This window comes from Balaenoptera borealis (genome assembly GCF_965194805.1).
Source record: "Balaenoptera borealis genome assembly, chromosome: 1".
NCBI classification, from domain to species: Eukaryota; Metazoa; Chordata; class Mammalia; order Artiodactyla; family Balaenopteridae; genus Balaenoptera; species Balaenoptera borealis.
The window spans coordinates 80,940,335-80,950,900 of NC_138860.1; the positions used below are offsets into that span (position 1 = coordinate 80,940,335).

General features: G+C 55.0%; 1 protein-coding gene across 6 annotated transcripts in view; it reads left to right on the forward strand.

The window, feature by feature from the left end:
• MEF2D (myocyte enhancer factor 2D) overlaps positions 1 to 10,201 on the forward strand; it is a gene marked incomplete at its 3' end in the record, with an annotated part of 31,415 nt that extends 21,214 nt beyond the window's left edge. For 3 of the 6 annotated variants that reach the window (XM_082378642.1, XM_082378641.1, XM_082378643.1), the window contains 6 exons: positions 1,409 to 1,599; positions 2,107 to 2,127; positions 3,386 to 3,515; positions 7,430 to 7,643; positions 8,119 to 8,425; positions 8,760 to 10,201. In XM_082378642.1, the coding sequence (XP_082234768.1) occupies positions 1,409 to 1,599; positions 2,107 to 2,127; positions 3,386 to 3,515; positions 7,430 to 7,643; positions 8,119 to 8,425; positions 8,760 to 8,771 (875 nt within the window). Of the gene's footprint in view, positions 1 to 1,408; positions 1,600 to 2,106; positions 2,128 to 3,385; positions 3,516 to 7,429; positions 7,644 to 8,118; positions 8,435 to 8,759 lie in introns of those variants that run through there. The other 3 variants (XM_082378645.1, XM_082378646.1, XM_082378644.1) reach the window with 2 other exon arrangements.
• Between the last annotated feature and the right edge of the window lie 365 nt (positions 10,202 to 10,566).

The window sequence follows — 10,566 nt, forward strand, 5'->3', positions numbered from 1 at the left end:
ACCAACATTTCTAGTTGGAGGAAAGGTTCCAGATTTTTCCACTTCAGTGGGGGGGGGGGGCGTCTGGTTGGGATCTGGAAGATAGGAATATCTGACACTGGCGACAGATAAGAGGCACAGACTCACGCGCACTTACACACGTACGGACATTTTCTCACTCTCATGGAACTATCCAGACGTTAGATGTGCACTTGTAAGCACACGTCTGTAAACCACAGAAGAAAGGCTGCTTGCTCCATGCCACCCTGCCCCGCCAGCAGCTGACAGCCCCTCCTGCCCTGTGCCGTTGTCCGGCTGGTGACTATGACTTCGAATGTCACCATTGACGTCACCCCAACATTCCTGCCATTCCCGGAGTGATCCGGGAACTGGGATGGAGGCAACCACACGCTTCCAGGGAAGCAGTGTGCTCTCAGGGCAGAGGGCGAGGTGATACTTCTGACATTGGGCACCCCCACATCTCTGGGTTTTAGAGTCCCCCAGCTTGGCCCCAGGAACCACGTACTACCTCCTTGGCAGCAGTTGTGTACGGGGGCAGGAAATAGGGGGAATGGGTGAATACCCCTCCCTCTCCAAGGAAAGGGCCAGAGAAGTGCCTGCAGACCTTAAGGGAACGGTGATACTTCTAGGCTCTCAAGCACAACACGTAGAAAGTGGTTGTGTGGCCCTGGAGAAGTCATCGCACCTCTCCCAACCAGCGGTTGGCAGGTGTTTCCTCGTCTGTAAATAGGGCTAATGATACATGTCCTGTCCGTCTTGCAGGGTTAGTGTGAGGATAAATACGATGATACGCGTGTGACGGCCCTGTGTTGGTTATGGAGTGTGGAACAAATGTAAAAGATGGTTATTCTGCTTGTTATCAGCAGTCGAATTTTGGTGGCAGCTATGTCATCAGTCCCCCAGTTCCAGTAAGAGCAGCACTGCAAGTGAATGGCTCGTCTTTTTCCCAGAGCTACAGGCATCTTGTCATGTGCTTATCCAAATCACAGCATCCCGAGCTCAAGGCGAGGGGAGCAGTCTGAGTGGTTGATTTGCCCTCGTGACCAGGATCCACACTGAGTCTCAACTTCCAGGCTGCCACCCTTCTCCAACCTGCGTCATTATGGGCCCAGTTGGGGGCAGGTGCTGGACTTCCTGTCGTTGGAGACCAGCTCCTACTACCCAGTCCCATCACATGTAGCTTAGAGGCAGGGGGATGAACCCAATGATTGAGGAGTAAGGAGTGTTCTCCCCTTACTCCCAAGACAGGGTGGTTTTAGGGGAAAATTAGAGAACTCAGTAGCCAGTCAAAGTCTGAACATGGCTTTGAGAAGTTCTGGGTGACAGGAGTATTGGTTTGGGAGCAGTTAACAGGGCTAAGTGGTGGGTCCATGTTTTTCCTTTTACCCTCATCTCTTCACCTTTCCAGGGAACGGCTACGTCAGTGCCCGGGCTTCCCCTGGCCTCCTCCCCGTGGCCAACGGCAACAGCCTAAACAAGGTCATCCCTGCCAAGTCTCCGCCCCCACCCACCCACAGCGCCCAGCTTGGAGCCCCCAGCCGCAAGCCTGACCTGAGGGTCATCACTTCCCAGGGAGGAAAGGGGTTAATGCATCATTTGGTGAGTGGGGTGTCTGGACCGAGGGCCAGGGGCTGGGGAATGGGAGAGTGGGGAGCAGTAGGGTGGGAGAACAGAGCCGACTTCTAGCAGGAGAGATAACCAGCAGTTAGGACTTCCCTAGAGAGATCGTGGAATCGTGGCTTTTTATGAGCTCTTCCTTCCCGAAGGGCCTTACAAGAGGTTGGAACACAGAAGTACCGGTCTCAAGGGCAGTAAAAAGACAGGAGGTGGGAGAGAAGGTTCCGTGATGATGATAGGAGGATGATCAGAGGGATTTGCCTCTACAGCAGAGGGATGAGGATTAGACTGTGAGGATTTCCTAACTGGTGGGCATTGGGATATAGCATCTTCTGGAAATCAGTCAGGACAGTGAAGAGCCCTGCCCTTCTAGGCTGGAGAGCCATCCTGCTCCGATGCAAAGAGGTAGACGGCTGTGGGGGCAGGGGCGTGAGGGGAGGGCAGGGGCCAGAGACTGAACCATCCCCTTGGTTTTATTTCTGCTCCCAGACTGAGGACCATTTAGATCTGGTAAGTGAGGCTATGAGATGTTTGCTGTGGCTTTAAATTCTGGGTTAGCCCATTGCTCTGCGGTCCCCCAGCATGGAGTATGTGTGTGCCTTTGTCCTTTCGCCTGTGTGTGTAGTGTGTGGTGTTTGTTTATCTGGTTATTTGCCAAGAGCTATGCTCAGTGCCAAGTGTGATGCAGAGATGAACGGGGTGGGGGCGAGGGGCTCATATGCATGTGTATGTACCTGAGTGTCCGTGGATGTTTTCATGGGATGTTGCATTCATGCAGACACACCTTTGTGTGTGTGTATGTGTGCGCGTGCACGCACACGTGCGCCAGTGGAGTGGGCCTGCCTCAGGCCTCAGAGGTCCCATCTCAGTGTATCCAAGGGTGCCTGGATTAGGCCCTTGGACTGAGGGTTGGACTGCGCTTGCCCTCTGACTCTACTCATGCCCACCCAGGACAGAGACCTCCTTAGGAGGGATGCCAGCCAGACAGGAAAATCGGTTTTCTAGGGAAAGCTGAGGCCCAAGGCAAGACCAGAGTTGTCCTTGGTCGGGGGCTTCCCTGCTTCCCTCTGTCTCCTGGTGCTCCCTCCTGCACGCAGCCTGTCTTACAGACACTCAGAGGCATACGCAGCGCTCTTCCTCTGTCACACATATGCACGCTTACATACTCACCCTCAGCCAGGAGTGGGGCGGGGGCTCCTCCCTCCCGAACTCCCTGACGGGAGGCCAGAGAGGCTGGAAAAGGCAGGCAGGCTTTGGCGGCCAACACGGCGGCAGTTACGGCCCCAGCGTGGAGTTGGAATAAACAAGTGACTCAGCGGCAGATGGAGCTGACAGCCCTACACACGTGTGTGCGTACACGCAGGCACACGCCACGCCAAGCCCTGCATTCCCCTCACAGATGCTAGCACACTTCTACCAGGGCGTGTGCTGCAGTGTGACGGGTGGAGGGTAGACTCTAGGGGGACTAACCAGGAGAAGAATGGAGACAGGGCCCATGGCTGGTGTTGGGGCCACAGGGCCAGCATATGTGCCTTCCTTTTCGCATGTGTGTAGGCGTCAGTGAATCTGTGTGTGCATGTCTCTCTCCATGGATCTCCGTGTCTCTGTGAATGCACCAGTGTGTGTTTGTGTATCTGCGGGGCCTCCATGCTAAGGCATCCCTCCTGGGCCTCGAGATTCAGGGACCCCAGCTTGTCCTTGGAATGGGGGGCCTGGGTAAAGCAGCCCTCCCATTTGCCACCTCTTGACAGACTGTTTTCTCCTGCAGAACAATGCCCAGCGCCTTGGGGTCTCCCAGTCTACCCACTCGCTCACCACCCCAGTGGTTTCCGTGGCAACACCGAGTTTACTCAGCCAGGGCCTCCCCTTCTCTTCCATGCCCACCGCCTACAATACAGGTGAGTGTTCATGTGACGTGTAGCTGTGTGCACTTGGCCTTGGGGCACAGGAGGGACCAGAGAAGGAACGTGAGGTATTCTCTGGGGGATGCCCCAATCTGAGGAGGGCCATTGATTTGGGGTAGCCCCTACCTAATTAAGGTTGCCAGATTTAGCAAATAGTAACATCGGATGCCATTCACATGGTGATGGTGTTACTGGAACTGTCTCAAAGACATACTTGTGCAAAAATTATTCATTGTTTTGTCTGAAAATCAAATTTAAGTGGGTATGAGTATCCCTTATTTTTAAATAGGACCTAATGGAGAAGGAAAGCCCTGTCCTTGGGGAGCTCCCATCTGAGGTGGGTTGAGCAGCTGGGTGACTCGGGCTGACCAGGGTCGGGGAGTGGGGAGGGGAGCATGCCGAGGTCAGCAAGGCTTCCTGGAGGAGAAGAATGAAGGAATGAGGGAGAGACAAAGACAGAGAGAGACAGGGAGGCTGAGGAGGCCCGAGAGGAAGCATGGTCAGGAAGATTTATCCAGCTTTCTGGGAAAGCCAAGTAGGGACTCCAGGGCGGGGCGGAGGAGGAAGAAGGGGATCTCTCACCCTGATGTTGGCTTGGTCGAATGATGAGGGGGAAAGGGAGGAGGAGGTCTGATGAAAGTGGGGGAGGGGATCTGAAGGTGAAGAGTCACTTGGAGACATGGGAGAGACCTCTGGGTAGAAAAATTCAGAAAGGACACCCAGTGCTTGGGCCATCCTGGGTCCCCAGGGCTGTCCTGGCCTCTGTCACCCACTCACACCCTCCCAGGAACAGTCTGTGACATTTTCAACCATTCTTGCCTGCATTCCAAGCTGCTGTGTCAGGAAGGACTTCCCAGTGCGGAAATGCCTTGTCACCTTGTTTCAGAGCATCGATGTGGCTGGGAACCTGGTCTGTTTCTCCCACTGAAGAGGCTTCTGATGTTCCCCAGCTTTTCTCACCTGTGAATGGCTTGCATCAGGGCTGTTCTGTGGTGAGATCAGACTAGACCAAAAGACCCCTAAACTTCTCCCCACTCCCCAAGCCCACATTCCAGAGTTGAACCATGCTAGGTAGGTCCCAGACACCAGTACAAATACCTACAAAATCCCACCTGTTCCATGTGTGTAAAAATCCAGAACCCAACCCTGTGTGTGGGAAAGCCCTTCAGGGCAGCTAAGAGAGCTGGAGGAACTGCCTCGTGTTGAGAGGCCAGACCCTGGCATGTGGGTCGGTGTCCAGATTTTATCACCTGGGTGTCTTGTGAAGTCCCTCGTCCCTTGTGTGTGCTCCCATGTGTGTACCCACTCCCAAGTTATCATGTCCTTGGGCAGCTTCAGAGAGGACCGCTTCAGATGGCCGCACCTTCGGGGGCCAGTAGGAGTTCTCATCTCTGAGTTGTGGGGGGACAGGAAGTCTCTGAGGCCCTTCTAGCCCTGCCAGTGGGGGCGGTTGGTAGAGGGCAGCACAGGCCACTTTTCAGGAGCTGCTGTTTATTTGGGAATCCCATGGTGGTGGTTTCCTGCCATCTTCTCAGGTCCTCCACCAGTCTCTGTGAAGCAGGAGGCAGGTTAGTGGGTGTCAGTGAACCTGGGACAGGCGCTCAGCAAGGCCAGACTTCAGACTCTATTTGTCAGTCTGGTGTGAAAGCAGATTCTGACCCTGGGCCTGCCGTTGGAGCCCTGCTGGGAAGTGTTTGGGCTTTCTCACATCCTCTCAGAAACCAAGGGCTCCAGTTCCTCTTGCTGCAGGAGTAGTTAAGCAGGCCTCGGTTTAAACAGCAGGTGTTTTCAGGTGACCCTACATATATAAACAAATCCCCAATGAACACATTGCTGTTTAGTTGTTCACTGTTTACAGTGCTTGGCCCCCGTCCAAGTTCCGGCTGGGGGTGATCTGCCTGTGCTAATATCATGGATAAGGGACGCACCTGGCCCCTTGTTGACACTGGCTGCAGAGGTCTGGCTGTGGTCGCTCTAGGAGCAGACCGGGGGCCTGCTGGGGAGCCAAATCTCCAGGTAGACAGGGCTGGAGTGTGGTGGGAAAGTGCAGGACTGGGGTTTGAGTCCCTACCATTCACTGGCTGGGGGACACTGCACTGTTCAGGGTTGGTTTCCTTGTTGTAAAATGAATGTTTGTAAATAGTTGGTCGTAGGGGCCCCTGTCTGCCCTTGGTCTGCTTTTTAAATGTAAGCATCTCAAAACTCCTGGCTAATTAACATTGTTATGAGACCAGAGGCAAGCGTGGACCATCTATAGAGTGAGATTTAAAGGTAATAAAGAAGCCTGGGGTCTTGTCTTAGCTCTGCCATTGGCTTTCTCTGTGACCTGGGGAGAGTTCCTCAAACTTGAGGCTGCAGCCGCCTCATTTGTAAATTAATAATAACAGCAGGTAAATCTTTTGAGTATTTATCATGTGCCAGACACTGTTCTACATACTTCATGTGTATTAACGTGCTCAGTCCTCATAGCAGCTGAGTGATGCAGGCAGGATTATTGCCTCCAGTTTATGGACAGACTAAGTAACTCGCCGAAGGTCGCATGGACTGTAAGTGGAGGTGGCCAGGAGTTTTGACCCCATCGCTCATGCCCTTCACCTTACTGTTCTATTGCACAGATAATCCTGTCTTCCCTCCGTAAAGACAGAGGGCTGGAGCAAATGGCCCCTCACGTAGGAGCCACGTGGTGTAGCGTTGGGAAGACTGGTGGGTGTGCCCTCCTCATCACACCACGGTGCAGTCGGCCTGTGTTCCTCAGGGAAGGCGTTCTCTAAACTGTCCCAAACAGGCTGCGGCATGAAACATAACAGAGCTGTGTAAATTGTGAAACATTTCATGGTTCTGTTTGTTCTGTGACAGTGCAAACATCACAGTTTCTTCATTAAGACAGAAATTTTGGAAAACAACAAGTGCCACCTCATGGGGAAATCCGCCAGAACCTTGGCCAGTTGCACCGCAGGCCTGTTTCACTCACAGCCCCTCTGCTCTTGTAGGCCCTTCTGGGTGGCAGACGTGCGTCCTCTGTGTTTGTGGGCACAGCAGCCCGAACGCTTGCTGCTACCTATTTCTGCCTGTTTTATGTGTTGACAGTCTTCAGGAGACTCGGGGACTTTGAGGAAGGTGGAATGGTAGTTACAGTCATTTGCTTCAGATGCGCCATTCACCTAGCATTTCCCACCATTCCCCTCTAATCTCAGAAAGGTTCTTGAAGACTTGGCAGTTGAAGAGATGACAATTAGACATATACTAGACCTTCCCTACCTACCTTTTTTCCCCTTCTTTTTTATTTTTTTAAAATTTATTTATTTATATTTTTAATTTTGGCTGCTTTGGGTCTTCGCTACCGCGCATGGGCTTTCTCTAGTTGCGGCAAGCGGGGGCTACTCTTCGTTGCAGTGCGCGGGCTTCTCATCGTGGTGGCTTCTCTTGCTGCGGAGCATGGGATCTAGGCGCACGGGCTTCAGTAGTTGTGGCGCGCGGACTCTAGAGCGCAGGCTCAGTAGTTGTGGCGCACGGGCTTAGTTGCTCCGCGGCATGTGGGATCTTCCCGGACCAGGGCTCGACCCCGTGTAACCACTGCACCACCAGGGAAGTCCCTCGTCTTCTTTTTTAAAATTGACATTCTAAAAGTGATACCTACACATGGTTAAAAAAAAAAAAAAGTTAAACACTATTTTAAAAAACGACCTCTCTTTGCATCCTGTTAAAAAACAGCACCTCGTGGTTATTAAGATTTACCTTTTTTTGAGTGCCATCTTCACTGAATTTGTATGGGCTTACTTGATTATTCACATCTGTCGTTAACAACTCCCCCCATCCTGATAGTCCTGGAGGCGGCTCCCCCATGGGAGCCTCGGTCCTCTCTCCCACTGCGAGAAGCTCACCCGCACCTTCTTCCCCACCCCGTGCAGATTACCAGTTGACCAGTGCAGAGCTCTCCTCCTTACCGGCCTTCAGTTCGCCTGGGGGGCTGTCGCTAGGCAGTGTCACCGCCTGGCAGCAGCCGCCGCAGCCGCAGCAGCCGCCGCAGCCCCAGCCGCAGCCGCAGCCCCAGCCGCCCCAGCAGCCCCAGCCGCCACCTCAGCAGCAGCCCCACCTGGTCCCCGTGTCCCTCAGCAACCTAATGTGAGTCCCGGGGGTGCCCCGCCAGTGTTGGGGAAGGGGGAGCTGAGGGGTGGGAAGAGGAGGGGCCTCTTGAGAGCTGAGATCCCTTTGAGGTTGTCTGTCATCATTGGACAGCACGTAAGCCACTGAGTGGCAGCCCTGGAGTCCCCTGTTGAGGCCCGGGAGAGCCATCCTGAGCCTTTCCCCGAGCCAGCCCGGGGTTGGGGTGGGGTGTGGGGCCCTCCCAGCTCTGCAGAAGACGACATGGGATGGAAAGACAACTCATGTGACTTCTTTTCCTTCTTTTCCCTTCACTTGGCCCTCTCTCTCTCCTGCTGCCTCTGTCTCCATCCACTTGCCTCACCCCACCCCCAACCCCCATCCTCTCACTTCCTGTCCTCTCTCACTCCCTGTCGTGTGACCTCCCATCACTTTTTCTGTCCCTCACCTCCTCTATTTCTGTCCCTTGTACTCCATGCCCACTGCCTGTCTCCAGCCCCGGCAGCCCCTTGCCCCACGTGGGTGCTGCCCTCACGGTCACCACCCACCCCCACATCAGCATCAAGTCGGAACCAGTGTCCCCAAGCCGTGAGCGCAGCCCTGCGCCTCCCCCTCCAGCTGTGTTTCCGGCTACCCGCCCGGAGCCTGGCGACAGTCTCAGCAGCCCGGCTGGGGCCTCCTATGAGACGGGGGACCGGGATGATGGACGGGGAGACTTCGGGCCCACACTGGGCCTGCTGCGCCCAGCCCCAGAGCCTGAGGCTGAGGGCTCAGCTGTGAAGAGGATGCGGCTCGATACTTGGGTACTGTAGCATCACCCCTCCGGTCTGCCGTTGTCTGCTACACCCAGGGACTGGCCCATATGCCCCCAGCCTGTCTCAGCTCCCACCTAAGAGGCCCTGTGGCCAGCTAGCCCTTCCATCAGCCCTTATGGGGCAGCACCGACACCCTTTCACCCCCACCAAGGGCCCATCTCCCGTCCCTCCAGCATCAGTCCTTCTGCTCGATGATTTCCTCCCCTCAGAGCTGGCCCTGCCACTAGAATCCTGGCCCTACTGGGAGAGGGACGTGGGGGGCACATACCCCGTAGCCTGGGCCACGCCCTCACACCCCCTTCTCCATCTCCTCTCTTCACAGACATTAAAGTGACGGTTCCCACTCCCCTCCTCTCAGCCTCCCTGATGAAGAGTTGACAATCTCACCGCCCACCCCTCCCTGTCCTGGGCTCCTCCCGCTCGACCCCCACTTCCTTTCTTGTGCTCCGTGTCCTGTTGACGGTTACATTTGTGTATAATTATTATTATATTATTATTATTATTATATTTTTTTTAATTTGGATTCTCGCTTTGGAGAGGGGGATGCTCCCATCCCCTCTTTCTGCACCCCCCACCAGTTTCACTGGCTGGGAGGCTCTTTTTTGCGGGAAGGGGGGGACACTTTGCACGTTGTACACATATGCTGCAGGAGGGGGTGGGGGGCCCGATAGGCCTTGGGAAAGGACAGGTGCCGAGCCCTGCATGCGGGGCCCTCCCACCCCATCCCCCAGACAGAGGGAAATAACCAAAAACTACCAAACAACAAAAACCCCTTACAATAGACTGAAACCCCGAAGTCGGCCTCATGGGTGGTTTTGTGTTTCAGGGGGAAAGTGAGGCAGAGGTTCTGAAGAAGGTCTCTGCTTCTCGGCTGTTCCTATGGCCACAGGCACATGGGGCAGCATACCCAAGCCTGGGCCCCAGAGGCCCCTGCACACACACCACACACTCTCAACTGGTTATTGTGTGATCTGCACCTCCAGGGTGTGCGGGTGCTGGCTGAGGTTTGGGGCTGGGAAGGCTGCCTGGGAATCGAGGCGGGAGGGGGAGGGGCTTGAGGTAGGGCCCCTATGAAGCACAGTTGGAGAGAAAGACAGAGAGCCATGAGGAGAGGGCTGAGGAGGGGCAGAAGGGCTGGGGCAGGGGGTGAATTGGGGGCCCCCTCCCTTCCCCAGCACTTTCTCTAAGATACACAGTGCAATAGCTCCCCATCCCTCAGTTGACACCAGCCCTGTAAAGCTGGCCACAAAGCGCAGGGAGAACTGGGGAGAGTGAGGTGGCTCAGCAGGAGACGGCCTCAGGCACCCCGGGGTGCCTGAGGACTGGAAACCCTTGCATCCAGGGACTAGCGTGAGTGAGGGGACTTGCTCTTCCTTGCACGTACACATACCCAGAGGAGTGGACACTGGGGTGGTGTGTGAAGGTGGGAGAGGGGATGGAGAAGGTCCGCAAAAGGCCTGCCTCCCTTCTTTCCTCCTTGGCCCCTCTCCCCAGCCCTCCTCCCAGCTCCTTCCGCTCCTGACCCCACCTCCCTGCTCTTGGCGCCCTCATTGTCTCGCTACCTCCTGTCCCACCACCCCCAGGCCGCATCCCACCTTCTGTCTTGGCTACTGTAATTGTAAATAGCAACCTTTGGAAAACGTTAGCAGTGTAACAGTCCAGGAAACTGTTTTTTTTTGTTGTTGTTGTATTGATATGAAATGAGATTCTATTTTTGTCAAAGTATATTGTAATAATAATGACTCAAACGGCCCGTACTGTACAGATGAGATTTTTCTGCTGTTGTTCTTGCTCCCCTCCCCGCCCCCAAGTCCGCCCTCTCTACTGCCTTCCCAGTGGGGGCAGCCAAAGCGTGGGGTCCTGAGACCCCAGGCTGGATCACAGATCAAACTGGAGGGGGCAGGCCCCCGGCCCGCAATCCACCACTACCCCTTGCCCTAAGGGGCCTGTCCTGGGGTGACATGGGCAGGCAGACTGGGGCCTGCCCCACTCCTTCACATAAGAAGCCCAGCCCCTCTGCCCAAGGGGTGCAGTGCTCCCTTGGGGTTTCATCCTGGTGGGAAAGTAGAGTTAGACAAGGCCTGGTTTATGTGGTAGGCGACAGACACTCTGCCTGCCTCTACGATCCA